Consider the following 24,124-nt stretch of genomic DNA (forward strand, 5'->3'; position numbering starts at 1 on the left):
CCCAAATATAAGAGAAATAATGTAGAGAAACGCTACCCAGGGTAAAAGAGAAAAATTACACGTCTTATATTGCATTTGTGAAAGTTCAGTAGGCGTCTTCCTTCAAAACCAAAAGCAAAAGACAAAAGCGCCATCTCAGAAAGCACCACTTTTCTGACGACATTAAGTCTTTGCAATTTTAACCCACCCTCAAACAGAGAACCAGGGGAGGTAACAGCTGCCCTAGAGGCTTCCGTACAAAATGGCGCGGCCCATAGGTACACGCCATGGGGAGGAGGGGTTTACATCCTCCTGGCCGGCTACCGGGCCGGAAGTGGCTACGGCATTTATGCATCCGGGTGGGTGCGGCCAGACCGCCCCGGGGGTTCCAGCCTGCCAGCGTGGGGTGCCGCAGGTGTTCGGGCGAGGCTGGAGGCCGCAGGTAAGTGAAACTCGGGTTGGCAAAGTCTTTCTCTGGGGTTGTGTGCCGGGCAGAGGGCTTTCCAGTGGGGCTCGAGAGGGTCGGGATGCTGGAGGTACCACTCTGCGCGTGGGCGACTGTTGGGCTCCAGCGGTCCCAAGGCGTTGTTGGTCCTGCCCCTCTCCCCGCCCTGAGGCGCGGCCTCCTGGTCCTTAACTCGGTGTGGGCGGTTGAGCCCTCAAGGTTCGGGGAGGACTCACCCCGCCATTGGTCCCCAAGCCTTCCCGGGCCGCCCCTTTCCATCTGCCCGTCTTCTCGTCAGGAGCATCCACCAACCCTTCGAGGCTTCCTGACCCAGTCAGTTAAAAAGCAGCCCTTACCGCCCTTCCTCCCGGCTCAGGGGGACCCGCCCCACCTGGGTACCTGCAGGCGCACACAGTGGACCCGGCCATTTGCAGGGAACCACCGCTGGCTTTGGCTTTTCACATCCACGGGGCAGATCAAACTAGAACTTTAAACCTTATTTATTCAAATTTGACATCTGTTCATTAAAATTCAGACAGCCCAAGCTTTTATAAGCTTTTGATATACGATTGGACGCAAGTTCCCTTATATAACATCTCCTTGGAAACACAAAACTGGTTTTATTTTTATTAACTTTTTTGGGGGTGGTGGGGGTGGTGACAGGGTTTTACTGTGTAGTCCTGGCTAGCCTGGAGCTCATATCTGTTTTCCTCTACCTTCCAAGTGCTGGGATTAAAAACTTGTTCCACCACACCCGTCAAGATTTATTTTTGTATGTATCTGTGTGTGTGTGTGTGTGTGTGTGTGTGTGTATGTGTATCTCTGTGAGTGTGTGCTGTCAAAAAGAGTGTTGATCTTCTGGAGCTGAAGTTTCAGATGGTTTGAGCTGCTTGATGGGAGTGATAGCCAAATTTGGGTCCCCTGGAAAAGCAGCTAGTGCTACTTATTTATTTATTTATTTAATTGAAAATAGATTTTTCCCCCCCTCACATAATATATCCTGCTTACAGTTTCTACTCTCTCTATCCCTCCCAATTCCTCCCCACCTCCCTTCCCATCCTGATACACTCCCTTTCTGTTGCTCATTGGAAAACAAACAGGCTTCTAAGGGATGATAATAATAAAATGTAACAAAATAAAATATAATAAGATAAAACCATCAAATCAAAGTTGGACAAGACAAACAGAAGAAAGAGACCAAGAGAAAACCCAAGAGTCAGCGACCTATTTGTTTGAATACTCAGGAATCCCATAAAAACACTAAACTGGAAGCCGTAATATATTTGCAAAGGACCTGGTGTACACCCCCGCAGGCCCTGTGCATGCTGCCTCGGTCTCTTGTGAGCTCATATGAGCTTTGATCAAGTTGATTTAGAGGACCTTGTTTCCCTGGTGTCCTTTCTCCCCTCTGGCTCTTACACTCTTTCCACCTCCTCTTCCTCGGGGTTCCCTGAGCCCTGTGGGGGGATTTGATGGAATTATCCCATTTAGAGTTGAGTGTTCCAAGGTCTCATTCTCTAAGTAATGTCTGGCTGTGGGTCTCTGTATTTGTTCCCATCTACTTCAGGAGGAAGTTTCTTTGATGATGGCTGAGCAGGGCACTGATCTATGAGTATAGCAGAATGCCATTAGGAGTCATTTTATTGCCTTTTTTTTTTTTTTTTTTTTTAAAGAACAGTAGGATTTGGTTTTACTCAGGTCCTTGAACTATCTAGTATATGGCTTTTGGTCATCCCAAGCAATGTTAGGTATAGGTTTCATTTCATGGAGTGGACCTTACACCAAATCAGATAATGGTTGGTTACTCCCACAAGCAAGCTTTGTGCCACTGTCTTAGGGTCTCTATTGCTGTAAAGAGACAGCATGACCATGGCAACTCTTATAAAGAAAACATTTCATTGGGTGGCTTACAGTTCTGAGGTTCAGTCCATTATCGTCATAGTGGGAACCATAGCAGTGTGTAGGCAGATGTGTTGGCTACATCTTGATATGCAGGCCATGGGAAGTTGACTGTGACACTTGGTGGTATCCTGAGCATAGGAAACCTCAAAGCCCACCCCCACAATGACACACCTCCTCCAACCAGACCATACCTATCCCAACAAAGCCTCACCTCCTAATAGTGCCACTCTTTATGAAATTATGGGGGCCAGTTACATTCAAACTACCACAGTCGCCATTGCATTAGCATATCTTGCAGGCAGAGCACCATGGTAGATCCACGGGTTTGAGGATTACTTGGTGTTTACTTTCTCTTTTGGTAGCATGCAGTGTACCTTCCTGTACCAAAGACACTAGAATTAGGGGTGAAGGTTCTATGTAGGCACCAGCTCAACATCTCCATGTTCAATGAGTTGTGTAGGTGTTGTCTTCAGCAATGGGGCCTTGCTGTCAGTTTGTGAAGAGCAACCTGTAGTCTTGTCAACAGCCTCAGTTGTTTGGGGTTTCCCATGGATCCTGTTTGGCCAACAACTCAATGAGATGTAACCCAATTCTAGTACTGGAAGCTTCGTTGGGTGACGAGATGTCCAGTTGGGACTCTGTCTTCCCCATTATTTGGCCATTTCATTTAGATTGCCTTCATATATATATATATATATATATATATATATATATATATATATATTAGGAAGCTTCTACTATATTAGGTTTCCATACTACCCCTCAAATGGCCCTTAATTTTAGCTGTCTCTCCCCATATTCCCTCCCTCTTCCCACTTGACCCTTCTGTCCAGCCCTCACCCATCCGTCTACAACTATTCTATTTCCTTTTCCTAATGAGATCTATCTGTCCCATCTAGTCCCTTACTTTATAGCTAATCTTAGTGGTTCTGTGGATTGTAGCTTGGTTATCATTGACTTAACAGCTAATATCCACATAAAAGTGGATGCAGACATATGCAGCAGCAAGTGCTAACTGATGAACCATCTCTCCATTCCATTCAGTTATTAACTATACACTATGGATTTTATTTTCATATGTGTATAGTACATATTATGTGTATTACAATGTTGGAAGAGATAGCAACTGAAAGGCGTTATTATCTAGATTAGAAAGTGTGGTAGAAAAGAAGTTTAGTATAAAGAAGAAATTATTAAATTTGGTCAAGTTTGTTTTCAAAACACTTTAGAAATATTTATTTGCAGTTCATATATGTGTAAATATTTAAACAAAACATTCTTTTTGAACACCTTTCCCCCATTTGTATCTTTACTTTAAAAAGAATTGTTTATTGGTTTGTTTTTTGAGACAAGGTCCCACTGTGGAGTCCTGGATGGCCTGGAACTCACAGAGATGCCTCTGCCTCCCGGGGATTAAAGGCCAGAACCATCGTGTGTGTGTGTGTGTGTGTGTGTGTGTGTTGTGCACATGCCTGCAAGTACCAGAAGAGAATATTAGGTTCCCCTGGAGTTGGATTTACAGGCAGTTGCGAAGACCTGATAATGGCTGCTGGAAATCAAACCCAGGTCCTCTGAAAGAGCAACAGGTACGCTTAACCACCGAGCATCTCTCCATCCCTAAGGCTGCGGTCACGAAGACCACAAACTGGATGGCTTAAAATAATGGAAATGGGCCGGGTGGTGGTGGCACATGCCTTTAATCCCAGCACTGAGGAGGCAGAGCCAGGCGGATCTCTCTGAGTTCGAGGCCAGCCTGGTCTATAGAACGAGGTCCAGGACAGGCATCAAAACTACACAGAGAAATCCTGTTTTGAAAAACAAAACAAAACAACAACAACAAAAGAAAATTGGTCTACAGTTCTGGAGTCTAGAGGCTCATAATTAAAGATTGAAGTCTCTGGAGGACTATTCTGTCTCCTTGGTGGGGAGTTGGGGATGGGAGGATTCTTCCTTGCCTTTTAGCTTCTAGGAATAAAGATCCTTGGCTTTCTTTGGTTTGCTTGACTTTAGTATCCACCTCCATCTTCTCCTGACTTCTTCCCTGTGTGCCTGTCACATTTGGGTCTCTCTTTGTCTTTTTTTTTTTTTTTTTTTTTCTTTTTTTTTTCTGTAGGATACCAGTCACACTGGATTAAGGCTGAGTCTACATCAGTATGACCTCATTTTATCTTTTTCTCTTTTTGAGACAGTGTTTCTCTAGCTTTTGCTGTCCTGGAACTCACTGTGTAGATTAGGCTGTCTTTGAACTCACAGAGATGCACCTGCCTCTGCCTCCCAAGCACTGGGATTAAAGGTGTGCGCCACCACCTGCCTCGACTTTATCTTGATAATATATGGAAGGCCCTAATTCCTAAGAAGGGCACAGGCCCGGGTTCTGAGAGTAGAACTTCACCTTACCTTTTTGGAAGACCCAGCTCAACTCATAACCTGTAGCTAGGCTGTTTTATGTGTCTCTCAGTTAATAGGCTTTGGGATGATTTCCACTTTGGGGTTGTTACAGATAGTAATGCTCGGCACTCTCTGTGGATGTGTTTTCATTTCCCTTCCATGTGGTTGTAATGGAACTGTGAGGCCTGTGGTGTCTTTATGCTTAGCTGTTGAAGACCTGCCGGGCTGTTCTCCAAAGCAGCTGCACCATTTGGCATTCCCACTGACAGTGTGTGAGAGTTTCTCATTTCTCCACAGTATTGCCAGTTCTTCTTAGCTGCCTTTTTGAGAGCCACAGTAGTGGTTTTGAAGCGTTATGTCATTGTGGTTTTGATTTGCATTTTCCCTAATAGCTAATGATGTTAAGGAGCTTTTCATGTGCTATTTGGCCATTGCTCAATTGTCTTTCAGATCTCTATGCATAGTCTTAATCATGTTTTTTAATTAGTTCATTTGTCTTTTATTATTGAGTTGTAAGAGTTTATATTTTAAACACATGCCTTTAATAGATACGTGACTTGCAAGTATTTTCTCCAGTTCTTCAGGCTCTGTTTGGGATGTCTTGGTAGCCAATTTATTTTTTAAAAAGTTATTAAAAAATTAGGTTCACATTGAATTCATGTTTGAGTATTTTTAGAAAAACAGTTACTGCAGTTTGGATGTGGCCTCTCCCAAAGGTCCATGTGGTAAAGGATTGGGCCCCAGTGTGGCACTGTTGGGAGATGGTGTGAGCTGTGGAAGATGGGGTCTTATGGGAGTCCTTAGATCATTTGAGATATGGGAAGATAATCTGGGGGCCCCAGCCCCTTTATGTAGTTGGTATTTTTACTCTTTGCACTTTTGGGGGCCTATTACCAGTTCCCAAATAAATATATGGAGGATTATTCTTTCTTGTGAATGCCCGGCCTTAACTTGGCTTATTTCTAGCCAGCTTTTCTTAACTTAAATTATCCCATCTATCTTTTGCCTCTGGACATTTCTCTTTCTCTATTCTATATACCTTTTTTTTTACTCTTACTCTGTGGCTTGCTGTGTAGCTGGGTAGATGGCCCCTGATGTCCTTCTCTCCTTCTTTTTCTTGCTCCTCACCAATCCTCTCTTCCCAGATTTCTCCTCCTATTTATTCTCTCTGCCTACCACCTATCCTTTCTCCTGCCTACCTATTGGCCGTTCAGCTCTTTATTAAACCAATTGGATGTTTAGACAGGCACAGTAACAAACACAGCTTTACAGAGTTAAACAAATGCAACATAAAAGAATGCAACACATCTTTGCATCATTAAACAAATGTTCCACAGCATAAATGAATGTAACAAATCTTAAAATAATATTCCACAGTACCTTTACCATCTATCATCCACCTGTCTGTCTATCTGTCTATCTATCTATCTATCTGTCTGTCTGTCTGTCTGTCTATCTATTTATTGAGACAGGATCTTTCTTTCTAGACCAAACTGGTCTGGAATTTGGTAGGTAACTCAAGCTAGTTTCAAACTTGCTGTGCTCTCTCAGTCTTAATATTTGTGGGATAACAGGTCTGTGCTATCATGCCCAGCCTTTGTGAACTATTTTTATTGGCTTTCAAGTTTTGTTTTGGTTCTAGGCCCTGTCTTCCCCAGAAGCTCTACATGTTTGCTGTGTTAGAAACACATGGACTCTGTATATCACTTCCATGGTGACACTAGTTCCCCAGTTCTGAATCAGTCTTAATTTAGATCCTTGGCTCTGGATTTTCCTTTTAATGAGAATGATATGAACTTGGTCCCTACATCTTCATAAGTACAAATTTGAGTATCTGTCCTCTCCTTAGGGATTTTTTTTCCACCTTAGGGATTTTTAATAACCTCAGCCCAGCATGAACTAGTGTATGGACACTTCTAGGTCTCTGTTTATAGTCAAGGGCACCCCTCATCGGGTTCCATTGTGTCCATGGCCTGTGGCTTAGACTTCCCTTCTCAAGCCTGGTTCTGGACCTGGTATGAGTTCTGGTCACTGACTGAGTATGACTCCCATTCTAGTGGGTTTTGCATGTTTCTAATACCTGATGATCCCTCCTCTCTTTCCGTTTAACTGTGAATTAAATTTTCTTAAATCGTTTACAGTGCTGGGGCCACATGACTATTGGGTAACCACCTACTGAGTACCCATCTTAAAATTTTTGGTTTTTCATTACTTTTTTCTACCAGTAGTGGGGATTGAACCTAGAGCTTTGCAGATTTGAGGCAAGTGTTATATTACTGATCTGTAGCTCAGCCCTTTTGTATTTTAAATGTTTGCTTGCTTGCTTGCTTGCTTGCTTTTTCAATCAAAACTTTTTTAGGTTTACTTATGTTCTGTGTATGTGTTGCCTGCATGTATGTATGTGCACCACATAGCATACTTGGTGCCTATAGATGTAAGAGAGAGTGTCAGATTTCATAGAACTGTTGTTACGGGGTTTTGAGCCACCATGTGGGTGCTGGGAATCGAACCTTGGTTCTCTTGTAAGATGACTAGAAGAGCTTTTTTTGAAAATAAAAAGTTATAAAAGGCTGGAGTGACATTCAGTCAACAAAGTGCTTGTGAAGGAAGACCCGAGTTTGTCCCCCAGCACCCCTGTAAGAGCTGAGGGAGGTGGTGCACGTCTGCAGGCCCAAGGCTGGGAAAATGGAGATAACATCCCCAGGACATGCTCGCCGACTAGACGAGCAGAACGGGTGAGCTTCAGAGAGACTATTGTCTCAAAAAAAGTTGAAAAGTGATTGAGGAAAACACCCATGTTGGCCTGTGTCCCAGCTCATGAATATATACACACAACTCTACATACCCCTCAAAGATGATAAAAACAATACTTATTTAGTGGGAATTCCTGAGCCATAAGGCAAAGGATTGCTTTGTCTTTGGTCATTTAAGCTGTAGATGGGTAGCTCAGCACCTTTAGTGTTTTAATTGGGCTGGCATGGTCTTTTAAGAAACTGTAAATTGATTGTTAATATTTAATAGTGGTTGAGATGTTTCATGTAAAACTGATCCCAAGTGCTCTTGAGTAAGCACAGTATTTGACCATAGGCCTTCTTTCTATACAAGACTTGTCAGCATGGACTGAGTGGCCGCAGCTGCTCTCCCACCACCGGCCAAGGGACATTTACCAATTATTATTATACTTTACTATTGCTGCTGTTGCTTTATTTGGTTCGTTGGTTGATTTTTTTTTTTTTTTTTTGAGACAGGGTCTCACTTTGTAGCCCTGGCTGTCCTACAACTCACTCTGTAGATCAGGCTGGCTTTGAACTCACAGAGCTCCACCTGCCTCTGCCTCCCAAGTGTTGGGATTTAAAGTATGTGCCACCACGCCCAGGGTTGCTATTGCTTTTAATAGTATGTAGATACTACTTACTCATTTCTCTCTCAAAAATCCAGAAAAGGAAAGGTGCCTGTGTACCTTTCTCTGTCCAGCTTTCTGTAGGTCAGAGAGACTGGGAACGAGGTACAGAGTTGGTAAGAAAAAACACACAGACTTCTTCTCTGAGGGATAAAATCTTTATTTTATTCTTTCTGTCCTTGTTCTACTCTGTCCTTTTCCATTCTCTCTTCTACCCTGATGTTTCCTTCTTGTGCTTTCCCGATGACGTCCTTCTCCACTACTTCCTGATATCTTCCTTTTACGTCCTTCCTTCTAAGTCTTTCTTTCCTGGTATTGTCCCTCTCTTCTACTTTATTCTTTCTCTTACAGCTTATATACCCCCAGCAAATCTTTCAAGCAATATAAAAATTGCAGTGCAGTTACATTCTATTTTTCAAGTGAATGATTACCGTTGTGGTTTGAAAGAAAATGGCCCTCAGAGGGAGTGGCACTACTAAGAGGTGTGGCCTTGTGGCCGCCGGCTTTGAGGTCTCTTTTTCTCAAGCTTCCCTCAGTGTGAAAGCCAGTTGACTTCCTGTTGCCCGAAAGATGTAGCACTCTCAGCTCCAGCATCATGTCTGCCTGCACACTGCCATGCTCCCTGTCATGATGATAATGGACTGAACCTCTGAAACTGTAAGCAAGCCCCCAGCTAAATGTTTTCTTTATAAGAGTTGTCATGGTCATGGCGTCTCTTCACAGCAATAAAAACCCTAACTAAGACAACAATGAATGCAAGTAAAAAACAACATGTTTTTTATATCCCTTACATGAGTAAACATTTTACCTCATAGGTGAAAAACAAGACTTCTCATAGATCAGGAGCCTTTCAGCCATAACCGTTTACATAGGCAGTAGTTTTTATAATTGCCAGAAAAACAGGTTACTTGTTTCACTTTTCATGTTTTAGAGTCCAGTCCAATTATCTTAACTAACCATCCAATTCTTTGTTTTCTAGTCACATGAAGTTAATTGTTTAAAGCTTGGCTTGGCTATGATGCACACTGAAACCTGTGAACACATGTCCCAATATCAGAAAGAACTTGATCTAACTCATTAACCTAAACCATAGTCTGTATGGCTTCTCAATAGAAACTCATAAGTCCTAGCTGTGCGACACTTCTTGGTCCCATTTTCTATCCTCTTTAGCTCCTGCTTTATCAGGGGCTGGGGCAACACTTTAAACAGTACTGCTTAAGAGGAAATCATCTTCATAATAATCCACAAGTTAAAAATGCCCAGTAGAATGGGATATTTCTATGAGATAATCACACTACATTAAAGGCAGTGGGGATCCCCCCACATCCATTCACACCGTGTCAGACACCAGAGAAAAATGGCAGTGGCAAACATGTAAAGGGACAGCAGTAGCAAGAGACATTCTGGAGCCGAAGCTCCAGAGAGAGACAGGGACAGAGAGGGACAGAGAGAAGGAGGGCTTTTGGAAGTCAGTTCTCCTTTTGCTGTGTAGGTCTGAGGAATTGAACTCAGGTCATCAGTCTTGCCAGCAAGTGCCTTTACCTGCTGAGCAGTCTTGCTGTCCTTTACTCTTGATTCTATTTTGTATCATTAAGAGAGTCCTAGGGGCTGGGTGGCAGTGGCGCACACTTTTAATCCCAGCACTCAGGAGACAGAGCCAGGCAGATCTCTGTGAGTTTGAGGCCAGCAACAGGTGCCAAAACTACACAGAGAAATGCTGGCTCGGAAACCAACAACAACAACAACAAGAGAGTCCTAGGTAGTTGTCAGAGCGCAGATGAAATTGTGGAAGCAAGAATGGAAATAGAAATGGAATAACAAAGTATAAAGATGAGGTCATCCCTAGTTATGTAAGTTCAAGGTCAGCCTGGGCTACATGAGACCCTGTCTTAAAAAAACAAAAGCATAAAAATGGAAAAATCAAAATACTGTTTTGTGTCAAAATTTGTATCAGTTTTTTTAGTTTGTGGGTACAGAGATTTGGACTTTAGGGAAAATTTGTTTATATTTAAGTTTATATTTTATGTGTAAATGTATTTTTGACACTTATCTTGCAGGTTGTGGGATTAGTGAAATGCTACCTTAAGCAGTAAAAGGTTGAAGATGTCTAGACAGAATTCAGTGGCTTTGACAGTGACCACCCTTCTGGGTGTGGCTGTGGGGGGATTTGTCCTGTGGAAAGGCATCCAGCGCAGATGGTGTAAGACAAGCAGAGAGACGCAGCAGCAGCAGCAGCAGCAACAACCACAGCAGCAGCAGCAGCAGCCACAGCAGCACCAGCAACCACAGCAGCAGCACCAGCACCAAGTGCCTGGTAGGAGGGAGTGGCCCCCTCCAGAAGATGCCCTGAGAGCACCCAGGGCCTCGTGGGAGGAGAGGATACTCCAGGCAGAGGTGGTGACAGTATCTCAGGAGGCAGAGTGGAATCATATCCAGCCCTTCCTTAGGAGAGAGCTGGAAGATTTCCCAGTACTTGGAATCGACTGTGAATGGGTAAGTTAAAAGGCAGTGACTGACAAAAAATCTCATTAGTTTTCCCAATTCGGGACGTGGGTGGTCAAGAATAGAATAAACTGAAAGGAGGCTTCCTCTGTTCTTGATTTGCTTCTAAGTATACTTTAGAAGATGATGCTGATGTCCTTGGGATAGGAGTGACCTTACAATTGTTACTCTGGAGTTAGGTGGGCTTTTTAAAAAAAAAAAAGTCAGTTTCACTTTTACTGATTATTCTCCAAACTGGACAAGATAATTAAAAGTCAGTTTCACTTTTACTGATTATTCTCCAAACTGGACAAGATAATTAGCTTCTCCAAGTCTGTTTACTTATTTGTAATAGCAATGTATGGGCACATACTTCCAGTGACTTCTAAGTAATCAAGTAGATAATTCCTATAAAGGCTTCAGTACAGTTTTAATATGCAGCAAGTGCTCATCAAATACCAGCTACTAAGTAGGTGTGGTGGTGCGCACCTGTAACCTTAGCACCCTGGGAGGCCGAGGCAAGGGGATCACAGCAAGTTTGAGGCTATCCTGGGCTATATTGTGAATTTGAGGCCATCCTGGGTTACAAAATAAGACCCTGTCTTCAAACAAACAAACAAAACCTAGCACCACAACTACCTACCTATTTTAGTTTTTGTCTTCTGTTTGTTTTTTTGAGACAGGTTCTAGGCTAACCTTGAACTTGATATGTAACAGCGAATAACCTTGAGCTTTTGTTTCTCCTAACTTTACCTAAGTACTAGTATCAAAGGTGTACACCACCCCACTGCTTTGCTAATACTTTTTTAAAAAAACAGATTGTGTGTGTGTGTCTGTGTGTGTGTGTGTGTGTGTGTGCCCATGTGTGTGCCACCATATCCTCTGTATGCTGTACTGTGGGTTGGACCCAGGACTTTACATGCTAGGCAAGTGATCTACCAACTGAGCTGCAGTCCTAGGTCCTCGGACTTTTTTTTTGAGGATTGCTTTTCTAATGTTTGTGTTTTTGTGGTTTGTGCATGCATATTTGTATGTGTGGGGGTGCATGTGTGCCATAGGATACATGTGAAGGTCAGAGGACAACTCTGGAGATATGGAAGGCTTGATTCTGGCCTAAAGGATTTAGAACCTTTAATCTTAGCACTCAGGAGGCAGAGGCAGGGATCCATCTGAATTTCTGTGAGTTCAAGGCCACAGTGGGCTACATGAGATCAATCTAGTCTAAAGGAGAAACTGAGCCAGGCAGTAGTGGCACACCTTTAATTCCAGCACTTGGGATCACATACTTTTAATCCCAGTACTAGGAAGATTGAGACAGGAAGTGTTATGGCTGGGCAGAGAAAGGAGTATAAAGTGGGAGGAGACAGGAATTCTTTCTCTTTCAGGCTGAGGAATTGGTGGTGGCTGTGGCTTGCACTACTTCTCTGATCTTTCAGCTTTCATCCTGATGTCTGGCTCCAGGTTTTTATTATAAGACCATTTAGATTTCATGCAACAGATGACTTAATACTAACCTGTATTTCTTAATTATCCTACATAGTTTATATTAATAGCTTTCAAGGACTAGAACTTTACATTACATTTTCTAATTAGCTGCATAGGTACAATACTTTACAGTATGTTCTAACAAAAATAACCTTAAATTTGTATCAATACAAAGATACCTTAAACAAGAGTAGAAACATATGTAGAGTATATTATAGCAAAAATAACCTTAAATTTTTATCAATATACAAAAATCCATACCAATATAAAATATTTGAGATTAATAGGTTTTTTTAGTTTAAAAGTAGATTCAATAATCTACCCTTTTATGCTATCATTCCTATATCCCCTCTATTTTCTTTTCAGGAAGAGGTTTCTGAATCTAACCTCTTTTGCTTAGTTTTTTTCCCTGACCATGACCAGTAAGAACTTGCAGCCAACCCCCCTAAACGATGACAAACATCCATGTAATTGGAGGTGGAGTTTCTCTGTCCCAACCTCCCGATCCCAAATAATCACACAAAAGATTATATTAATTATAAATTTTTGGCTGATGACTCAGGCTTATTAATAACTAGCTCCTACATTTAAGTTAACCCATTTCTATTAAACTTTGTATCACAACGTGGCCTGTGGCTTACTGGTGCTCTGGCATCTTGCTCCTTCAGCGGCTGCTGGTGTCTGCCCCGACTCCACCCTTCTTCAGTTCCATTTTCAGTTTGATAGTACCACCTAACCTTATTCTGCCTCACCATTGCCCAAACAGCTTTATTTATCAACCAATGAAAGCAACACATATTCACAGCGTATAGAGAGACTATCCTACAGTGCATCCATAACTCACCAAATGACCAAAAACCACCCACCCCAACTCTTGAGAATGTGGTATCATGTTCTTTTTGTTGTTGTTTTGGTTTTTTGAGACAGGGTTTCTTTGTGTAGCCTTGGCTATCCTAGAACTAGACCAGGCTAGTGTCGAACTCACAGAGAGCTCTACCTGCCTCTGCCTCCCAAGTTGGCGTCATGTTCTTAAAATTACTTCCTGCTATCTAGGGACTATGGCATCTTCAGGGACCCTGAGAAAATGAGATAATAGTCAAGTCCTGGGAGAGCAAGCTGTATTATTGTTTGTTTAGTCTCTGTGTGATGGGAAAGTGCAGAGCTTATCTGAAGTCCTGCCTAGAGTAGACTGTGAGGCTGAACCATCTCAGCTAGCTGCTTTGAAGATGTTCTAGATGCAGATTTTTGAGGAAACTGCAACAGAGGCATTCTGAGAGACTGGATCACCTGGGCTACTTGTTTTCATTGGTGTCTGGTCCTTTTTTCCCCCCTGGAAACATACAATCTTTTAAAGGTTACATACATATCTGCATTAACACAAGTATGGGATGTGCAATATGCACAAATCAGCTGAAGATGATTCTCTGTTCTGTGTTTGAGTAGGGAAAAGGCATCTGTCAACTTTTTTTTTTTTGGTTTTTCGAGACAGGGTTTCTCTATGTAGCTTTGCGCCTTTCCTGGAACTCACTTGGTAGCCCAGGCTGGCCTCGAACTCACAGAGATCCACCTGCCTCTGCCTCCCGAGTGCTGGGATTAAAGGCGTGCGCCACCACCGCCCGGCTGGCATCTGTCAACTTTAAAAGTCCATTTGGACAGAGTAACTAAACTGTAATATAAATCTCCATCCATGTTCCATGAAAGGATAGCATGTAATAATAAGTCATGGGGATTCTATAGCCTACAAGATTTATCATGTTTCATCCAGTCTCAGAGCTGCTCCCATGTAGAGGGATTAGCTTATATATGTCACCTGTCTTGTAATTTTTCTTGTTTTTTTTTTTTTTTTCCTTCATGTCTGTAGCCAGGATTTTCAAGAGGTTTCCCAGGGTCAAATCTAATCTTTATTTATTTTGAAGGAATCCATAGCTTTTTGTTTCCTGTGGGAACAAAGGCATAACCTCTACCCCAACACAACACATTTTCTGACTTCCAATCTAAAGTTAAGACATCCTTGGTTGGAAAAAGCACAGGGACAAATATACAAATGAAAGGAAACACATGAACTATAAACCAATAGCTGAGAAGCCCCCAACTGGATCAGGCCCTCCGGATAAATAAGACAGTTGATTAGCTTGATCTGCTTGGGAGGCATCCAGACAGTGGGACCGGGTCCTGTCCTCAGTGCATGAACTGGCAGTTTGGAACCTGGGGCTTATACAGGGACACTTGGCTCAGCCTGGGAGGAGGGGACTGAACCTGCCTGGACTGAATCTACCAGGTTGAACTTAATACTCAGGGGAGTCTTTGCCCTGGAGGAGATGGGAATGGGGGGTGGGCTGGGGGGAGAGGTGGGGGAGTGGGAGGGGGAAGAACAAGGGAATCCGTGGCTGATATGTAAAATTAAATTTAATAAATAAATTTAAAAAATGAAAAAAAAAAAGACATCCTTAAAATATATAGGCTGGTTTAATTCAGCAGTTTTTTTCCACAATCCAGTATCTCTCAGCAGCTGTTGGATTTTGCTCATTAGCATTTAAAAAATTCAAAGTCAACAAAGCACCATACATGATCCAGATGCCCTATGTATTTCCTATCCTTATGTAGCTTATTCTTTTTATATTACTTTATTATTTTCAAACTATTTATTTATTTTCTATAAATGTCTTTACCCATTTTCTTTTCTTTCTTCAGCACCTAAACACATTGTCAAATTTTCAAGCATATTGTACCTATTCAGAGGTTTTCTCAGTCTGGACCTGACTTTTCTTTTGTGCCTCTGCAGTATTTCTCTGATCACATGAGCCAAACCTTAAATGGCTAGGCAGTAGGTAAGCTACCCACTGTGTGGCTCACTTAGCATTGCTGGGAGCTGGCTCCACCCACTTTGTGTTGATGAGAGCTGAGCCTCTTGCCTGTGCCCTTCCCCCCAGAGCTGTATCTAGCCTCTCCAACTCTGGGGAGTTTCTGGGCCTGTGCTGTGGCAGACTTTTCAAACTAGTCTCCTGCTGATAGGCTGCTGTTCAAATGCTCTGCTACATAGTAGGGCCTCTTAAAGGAGCCTTGACTCTGTACACCATGAGCCATGGGTCAAATCCAGGACTTTTCTCAGCTTTCTCAGACCCTATGTTTGAATATATGGGCTGAGCCTCCACGTTGAATGCCAAATGCAGCTGGACTTTTTTTGGACTGCTAGCCCCCAAATAATGACACGGAGACTTATTAGTTATAAAAACTTGACCTTTAGCTTAGACTTCTTCCCAGCTATTTCTTATATTAACTTAAATTATATAACTTAAATTAACCTGTTTCTATTAATCTATGTTCTGCCACATGATTCTTTACCTCTCCTCCATTTTATGTCCAACTCCCTCTGTGTCTTGCTGGCATCTCCTCTGAGCCTAGATTCTCATTGATAATGAGATGCCCATTGTTCTGAAAATATCTTTTTTTAAGTCTTGTAAAAATTTTTCCTCTGAGTGTAGGATTTTAGCTTTGCCATTTTTAAGACTGTATTTCATTGTCTTCTGTTTTCCATTGTTGCTATTGAAGGTAATCATCATTATTTTATTGATTCTTTGTAGGTGATCTGATTTCTTCTATAACTCTGAAGATGTGCTGAGTCTAGATTCAGCTTGGAATTAGAAAGCAGTCAGATATGAGAACAATTTCTTATCATTTTAAAATTTTCTTTTAATATATTTATACTATTTATTTCCTTCTTTATGTTGTGTGTGTGTGCTTGTGTGCACACATGTGCATGTGTGGGGTAGGAAGGGAGACACGTAGTTTTTCATTATGTAGCCCCAGTTGGTTTGGAACTTGCTGTGTACATCAGGTTGTCCTCACACTCCTAGAGATCCACCTGTCTGTACCTCCCAAGTGCTGGGATCAGAGGTGCGTTTCACCACACATGGCACCAATTTTCTTCTGAGGATGTGTAAATAGCTCCCATTGGTAAAGCAGTGTCTAAGAAGAAAGTCTAAGGTTTTGGTGAGTTAAATCATGGCTGTGCTGAACAGTAAGGAATCTCTCCCACTCAAGTCCTGCAGGCACTTGGTCCCAAGTAAACACACATAGGCTTATATTATTTATAAACTGTATGGCCTATGGGTCAGACTTCTTGTTAGCTAGCTCTTATAACTTAACTCAGCCCATATCTATTAATCTGTATGTGGCCATGTGGCCATGGCGTTAGTGATCTGCTGGCATCTTGTTGCTCCTTGGTCTATGGGCTGGTGTCTCTGCACTCTGCCTTTCTCCTCTCACTATCTCCCTTGAATTTTCCCACCTGGCTCCATCCTGCCTTGCCATAGGCCAATGCAGTTTTATTTATTAGCCAGCTGGAGCAATACATATTCACGGCATACAGAAAGATATCCCACAATACCAAAGGTATTAATAAATACCTTTGCTTTTACCATATCACATGTATAAGAGCTTGTCCTATATGTCTCTTCTTCCTCAAAGGTTCTAAGTGTTTTAGGCCAGGACCACGCCAGCCATAAATGTAGGCAGTGTGTGAGCCTCACACATAGTCATATTGTCCCCACTGCTGACATGATTGGCAGATCATTCTGTGTTGTGAGTAGTGTTGTGGGATGTGTCCTGTTGGATGTCTTGTGCTGTTGGATGCCCAGCAGCATCTGCCTCCCGCCTGCTAGGTGCCTTCATACTCCCTTCTTCCACTGTGATGACCCAAGAGTTCTCCAGACTTAAATTTCCCATCGGGGCAAAATCATTCTCCCTTCAGAACTACTGTTGTAGACACTGGGGACTGTGAGTGATAATGTCGGCTTTGCCAGTATCCTGTCATATTTGGTAAGCTGTTCCACCTATAGGCTGAAAGTTTCTTTTCCTGAAAAGTGAGAAGAAATTTATTGGGTAGTTCATCTGTTTTGTGGATTGCTTTTGGAATCCTTTTTAAACTCTTGAAAGTAGGAACAAATTTTGTAAGTATGTTTTTCTAGGGATACCATTAATTCAGCATTTTCTCAGACTTAACTCTGTGCTGTTTCTTTCTTTGGTAAACTCCGTTTGTGACTTTGTCCCACGAGGATCTGTTATACTGGCAGAGCTGTACTCTGCACTATTTGTTTTGTGTTTTTGAAAAAGGTTCCCAATATACAGCTTTGGCTGTCTTGGTTCAATATGCAGATCAGGCTGGCCTCAAACGCATAGATTGCTCCATGCTGGGATTAAAAGCAAATGCTACCGTGCTGGCCTCTACTTCCTTTTGAAACTAGCCTCTTGAGGCAGTGCTGACAAGGCAGGTGAGGGCTGTTCCGAGCATGTGCAGTAGAGCATTCAGGTACAATGCCGTTAGCACTCTGCTCTTAGCCTCTGTTCCTTAGCCTTTAAACTCAGCATGTTTCCTCTGACTGCTGTCTCAGAGCTCCCGAGACTATCAGCTGGTGACTATTTGTGGACTGATCAGGTTTCAGGGCCTGGAGTTGGCCTTGTGAAGCTTCTTCAGACTGCTGCTTTAGCAGGCCTCATATCTGTTCAAACAGGCTCTCCTTGCATTTAGCCTCGAATCCATTCTGCCACTCCCTTTGGGAAGCTAAGGACATATCTCTTAGATTGGGTTTTTAGCCAGAGATTCCTTTTGTCCTGCTGCTGTGCAAAGATGTGAACTGTGCTCTGTCGTGTTCTTTTGCAGGTGAATTTGGAAGGCAAAGCCAGTCCTTTGTCACTCCTACAAATGGCTTCCCCGAGTGGCTTCTGTGCATTGATTCGCTTGCCCAGGCTGATCTATGGAGGCAAAACACTACCAAGAACGCTTTTGGACATACTGGCAGATGGCACCATCTTGAAAGTAGGAGTGGGATGCTCAGAAGATGCCAACAAGCTTCTACAGGATTATGGACTCATTGTAAGGGGGTGTCTAGACCTCCGCTACCTAGCCGTGAAGCAGGGGTATGGTTTGTATGCATGCCAGGATGCCTGTAGCTGTGGGGCAAGCATTGTACATGAGCTGCAGTGGCTGGGGATCGAGAATGAAGCAGTTAGAAGTCATTAGAAACCTAAAGGCTTTGAAAATGCGTACTGAACTTGTGGGGAGACACACCAAGGTCTGAGAAAAGCTTGGTTGGCTAAACTTTCTTTTTTGATAAACCTCTAATCCCTTGTAAAGGAGAGGTTATGAACCGGTGGTCCCTGGCTAAGTTGGAGCTGTAGGGTTTGTTTACTTTTTCCCATGTGAAATGTGTTTTCAATCCAGAAGACTAAGTATAAGAGTCCGTATTTGTGGCTTCTCTTCAGAGACTAGATGACCTGACCTCAGGGTTCTGAGGGGCGACAGTGGGCCAGGTCTTCAGCACTCCTGTGGTAAACCCGACTTCTGGGCAGCATTTGTGTTTACAAACGAGCCGTAGGCACAAATAATGGCCAGCCTTGTCCTTGACTTGGAGAGAGAGGCTTCCTTTCTTAGCCCTTTCTTCTGTGGAAACTATTTCACTCCATCTTTCAGGGGTCACACTTAATTCCTCAGGTCCATGCACGGTCCTCATTTATCCATATTTATTTACTTACTTAAAATGTATTTATTTAGTTTATGTATATGAGTGTTTTGCCTGCCTGTATGTTTACATCTGTGAAGGCCTGAAGAGAGCATCAGATCCCCTTGAACTGGAGTTACAGAGGGGTGTGAGCTGATGTGTGGGTACTGGGAACTGGACCTGGGTCCTCTGCAAGAGCATCGAATGCTCTTAACTGTTGAGCCATCTCTCCAGAAACCACAGTCCTCATTTACACTCTGTGTATTTGGAGACACTTAAATGAATGTATGTAAATTGAAAGTGCATTGAGTTCTCTGAGGCTGAGGCAAGAGAGTATGAGTTTGAGGCCAGCCTGGGCTAGATCATGAGCACCTGTCTCAAAACATCCAAAAAGAGAATTAGGCCAAAGATGAATTATCTTTATAATATAATATACGATATAATAAAAACGATAATATACAAGAAATAAGAATGAAATTGTGTGTGTGTGTGTGTGTGTGTGTGTGTGTGTGTGTGTGTGTGTGTGTGTGTGTTCGGGTGCACACACACATGCAGGAGGTCACTGTGGAGTGTCTTCTTCAATTGATCTTCATTAGATTTTGTTGTTGAGACAGGGTCTCACCACTCAAGACCAGGCTGGCCTTGAACTCACAGAGACCTACATGCCTAGCTTTGCCTCCTGAGTGCTGAGATTAAAGGCATGTACCACCTTCATTTTATTTTTTGAGTCAGAGTCTCTCATCGATCTGGAGCTCACAGACGTGACTAGTCTGGCTGGCCAACAAGCCTGTCTCTGCCTCTTGGCACGGGATATCAGGTACATTCTGCCACAGCCAGCCTTTTTACACGGGTCTGGGAGGTCAAACTCAGTCTATACGCTTGCGTGGTAAGCCCTTTACTGATTGAGTCTCATCTTCAGAACAAGGATGAAGCTTTCTTCAGACCTTTCATTTTATGTTTTTGTGCTGAAAATTGAGCTTCAGGACTTGAATAAATTAGGCAAGTGCGCTATCATTAGTTGTATTTCTAGCCCACGACCCTTCATTTTCAATGAAATTTTCTTATAATTAATGAAATTCCTGGCATCCCCCAGCCCCAGTTTTATTTTATATTTTACTTCACTGTCCTGCTGGAGATTGACCCTAGGCCTTGTTCCTGCTGTGCGTGTACTTCCTACTGAACTACACTCCAGGCCCTGCTGCTGTGGTTCTAATAGAACTAAGAAAGTTAGTACCTCCTTCCCATTCTCAATTCCGTGAATTCAACCAAGAGCTGTTTATTTTATTCAAGTGTGCCTGGCCTTTCTGTGTTTTTGGTCTCGGGCGGTGAGACATGACTGGTTGACTGCTTGTTTGGGAAGGGAAGGCTTCCTCTTCTTCCTCATCGCAGGAGCCTTTGTCTGCCAGCTTGCTGCTCCGTGACTTGCAGATGTTATTCTGGACTAGTGTCATATGTTGTCTGTTTTCACTTTCCTTGTTGTTACTATTTTGGTATCAGGGATTGAATCCAGGGCCTTGTGCATGCTAGGCAGATACTCCATCACTTAGTTGTTATTGCTGTTTTTAGTGGTGCTGGAGCTTGATCCAGGGCTCCATGTGTGCTGGGCAAGTGCTGTATGACTAACCTGGATCTATATCCCTTGCCTAGAACTCCACTAGAACTCTTTTTTTTTTTTTTTTTTTTTTTTGGGCAGGGTCTCTCCATGTTCTCTTGCTAGCATAGAACTTGTTATATAGAGCAGCCTGGCCTCAAACTCTCAGAGATACTCTCTGGTCCACTGATGTTTTCTTAATTCCACATGTATTTCTTGGTTAGTCTCTGATTTTCCAAGATCAACAATGAAATCCTTTTTGTTACCCAGCAATTTTTTTAAATGACTTATTTATATTTATTTTATGTACACGAGTGTTCATTTGTGCAGTGCCTGAGGAGGCCAGAGGTGTCAAATTCCCTGTGACTGGAGTTACAGATGGTTGCGAGCTGCCACGTGGGTGCTGGGAACCAACTCTGGGTCCTTTGCAAGACCAGCAGGTGCGCTTAACCTCTGAGCCATCTCTCCAGCGCCCTGCAGCAGTTTTAATCGTGAAGTTTTGAAGAGCAGAAACAGTGACTGGTTTTTATAATACTCTTAACTCCTGACATAGCTTTGTCATTCTTACTCATACATTAAAAGTAAGGTGTGAGTACCATTGAAGGACATTTAGTCTGTTTACAGTTCTTCTTGCTACATATAGTGCTGCAGTGAATATCCACTTAAGTATCTTTGTCCATTGGATAAACTCCCAGGAAAGGAAATGCTAGATCAGAGAATTTTTATATTTGAGTTTTTGATAGTTATTTATTATTAAACTGTTTTTCATAATGATTGTAAAGATGTTCAGTTCACAAATTTTATGAACCTAATTGATTTTCATGCTCCATTGATATTAGATGTACTTGTTTAAAAAACCAAAACAAAACCATTGTAAGTCTGATAGGAAATCACCATTTCTTTGATTTCTTGTACTTATTTGTCCTCTGTTTATTAGTCATTTAAAATTTTTTCCTATTCATGCCATTTGCCCAATTTGATACATGCATTTATTTATTTCTTGTAGAAACAATATACTCTGTAACGGGCTGAGCCTGAAATCTCTTGCTGAGACTATTTTGAACTTTCCACTAGACAAGTCCCTTCTACTTCGTTGCAGCAACTGGGATGCTGAGAATCTTACTGAAGACCAGGTACTTGTTATCAGAGTAGTTGACGCTAATCTTCAATGTGAGCATTGGGTAGAGAGACCTTCAAGTGGACTTTACTGTCAGGTTCTTCTCAAGACAGTAATGTTCATGCTGCTTAAATAAAACATTGAGAGTCCTATTGCATTTTAGTTTGGAATGTGCTGAACACTTGAGAAAATACAAATGCATAAACATTTTTTAAAGTGCTATAAATCTCAGCATAAGAAACAGTAAGCAGTTCTCTACAGTTTCAGAGGTTCAGTCCATTATTATCATGATGGGGAACATGGCGGCATGCAGGCTGATGTGCTGGAGTAGTAGCTGAGAGTCCTACTTCTTGCAGGCAACAGGAAGTTGAGACACTGGGTGGTACCCTGAGCATAGGAAATCTCAAAGCCTGACCCCACAGTGACACACTTCCTCCAACAAGGTCATATTTTCCCAACAAAGCCATAACTCTAATAGTGCCACTCCCTATGAGATTATGAGGGTAAATTACATTCAAACTACCACAGACTTTTATTTTTCTTGGCTTTTCAAAACAGTGTTTCTCTGTGTAGTCTTGGCTGTCCTGGAACTCACTGTAGACTAGGCTGGCCTTGAACTCAGAGATCCACCTGCCCCTGCCTCCTGAGTGCAGATTAAATACATGCACCACCACTGCCCAGCCATGTTTTGACTTCTCATACAGAAGTTATGACTTAGGGCTCTACCAGTTCCTGGGTCCCAAGCAAAAATTTGTTTCCTAGCTCACTTCCCAATATAAATAGATAGTCCATTTTCATCAGGAACAACACTTTGTTCTCCCACAATATAATATTTGTATTTTTGTTTGCTTAGTATCCTGCACACTATTTACTTAACCCCAGCCTGCTTAGCAGAACTGTGGCTCTCTTGGCTGTCTCAGATTGAGTAACTAAACAGATTTCCTGTGGTTCTGTCCCTACAGCCCTCTGCTGCCCCCCTGTGGCTCAGCCTTCTGCTGCCCCCCTGTGGCTCAGCCCTCTGCTGCCCCCCTGTGGCTCAGCCCTCTGCTGCCCCCCTGTGGCTCAGCCCTCTACTGCCCCCCTGTGGCTCAGTCCTCTACTGCCCCCCCATGGCCCTCTACTGCCCCCCTGTGGCTCAGCCCTCTACTGCCCCCCTATGGCCCTCTGCTGCCCCCCTGTGGCTCAGCCCTCTACTGCCCCCCCTATGGCCCTCTGCTGTCCCCTGTGGCTCAGCCCTCTGCTGCCCCCTGTGACTCAGCCCTCTGCTGCCCCCCTGTGGCTCAGCCCTCTACTGCCCCCCTATGGCCCTCTGCTGTCCCCCCTGTGGCTCAGCCCTCTGCTGCCCCCCTGTGGCCCTCTGCTGCCCCCCTGTGGCTCAGCCCTCTGCTGCCCCCCTGTGGCTCAGCCCTCTGCTGCCCCCCTGTGGCCCTCTGCTGTCCCCGTTGTCCCTTTGCTGTCCTCCTATAGTCTACTGCTGCCCTGTTGAGGTCAGGAATGTTGGCTCTCTAGACATGCTGCCCACCACATGCTGAGCATTGCTTCTATCCGCCTGTGGCTTGTGGCTCCCACCACCTCTCTCTTATAGATCCTGTGGTGTCTAAATGCCATGTCTTTTCCTTTTCTTACCCTGCATGTCTGAAAGGATAAGTGATTTCTCTCTTTTAGCCAGTGGTGTGGCTATTAGCAGTTTAGGGCAGAAGCCATTTTCTTTCAGAACTTTGAAGGCCCTGCTCTTTGTGTTCTCACTTCTGACATTAGAGAGTGTGACTGTTCTTTCTGGAAGTTCTCTGTCCTTCCTTGTTTGAAATGTTGATGGCAAGCATGAGTAGAGGCCATGTCTGACTCACGGTGATAGAATTTAGTGAACCCTTTCTGTCTGGATGCTCCTGTTTTCCAGTTCAGGAAAGAATCCTCAGATCATTTTCTTTGAAAATTTCCTACTCTCCTTTCTTGTTGTTGTTTTTTTTTTTTTTTAAAGATTTATTTATTTATTATGTATACGGTATTCTGTCTGCATGTATGCCTGCAGTCCAGAAGAGGGCACCAGATCTCATTACAGATGGTTGTGAGCCACCATGTGGGTGCTGGGAATTGAACTCAGGACCTGTGGAAGAGCAGCCAGTGCTCTTAACCCCTGAGCCATCTCTCCAGCCCTCCTTTCTTGTTTTTAGAACTTACTCTTTTTGGATTATTGGATCCCCAAATCTATCCTCTAATTTTCTTTTTCTTGAGGCAGAGTCTCGTGTTGTCCTGTCTCTTCCATCTTGGGGTAGCTGTACTAGATTCATGCTCCTGCATCTGGCTTTTTACACAGGTTCTGAGGTTGGAACTTAAGCAGCCAGGATGGCACAGCTAATACTTTTACCTACAGCCCTTCTCTTGAGCCCTGAGTACACACAGTTAAAATAGCTTTTTGTTTCTAGTTAATGGATGCAATGTCTTTGTATCGGGGCAAATGTATTGTGTCTTTCTTTGGAACCAGCTCCTGAATAATGACACTGAGAGTTCTTATTAATTATGAAAGCTTGGCCTTAGCTTAGGCTTGTTCCCAACTAGCTCTTAAAACTTGAATTAACCCATTTATATTAATCTACATTTTGTCATGTAGCTTGTTACTTCTCCTCAGTACCATATGTCTGATGATTCTTTCCCAGAGTTCCTGTCTCTCCCAGGAAGTCCCACCTGCCCTCTCCTGCCTAACTATTGGCCCTTCAGTTCATTATTAGACCAATCAGAAAATGCGTTAGGCAGGTGAGGTAAGGCAAGGACATATCCTCACACAGTGCACAAAAAGACCATCCCAACATATCTTTACATAGAGTTGTAAGGATTTCCGGTT

The 24,124-nt window shown here is 43.1% G+C and overlaps 1 protein-coding gene across 1 annotated transcript in view; it reads left to right on the forward strand.

The window, feature by feature from the left end:
• The first annotated feature begins 232 nt into the window (after positions 1-232).
• Exd2 (exonuclease 3'-5' domain containing 2) overlaps positions 233-24,124 on the forward strand; it is a 36,645-nt gene continuing 12,753 nt past the window's right edge. Inside the window, exons 1-4 of the mRNA XM_028876135.2 lie at positions 233-421; positions 10,172-10,607; positions 17,740-17,996; positions 21,175-21,301. Of these exons, the coding sequence (XP_028731968.1) occupies positions 10,218-10,607; positions 17,740-17,996; positions 21,175-21,301 (774 nt within the window). The 5' untranslated portion in view covers positions 233-421; positions 10,172-10,217. The remainder of the gene's footprint in view (positions 422-10,171; positions 10,608-17,739; positions 17,997-21,174; positions 21,302-24,124) is intronic.

The sequence above is a fragment of the Peromyscus leucopus genome, chromosome 14, assembly GCF_004664715.2.
Source record: "Peromyscus leucopus breed LL Stock chromosome 14, UCI_PerLeu_2.1, whole genome shotgun sequence".
Lineage (NCBI taxonomy): Eukaryota > Metazoa > Chordata > Mammalia > Rodentia > Cricetidae > Peromyscus > Peromyscus leucopus.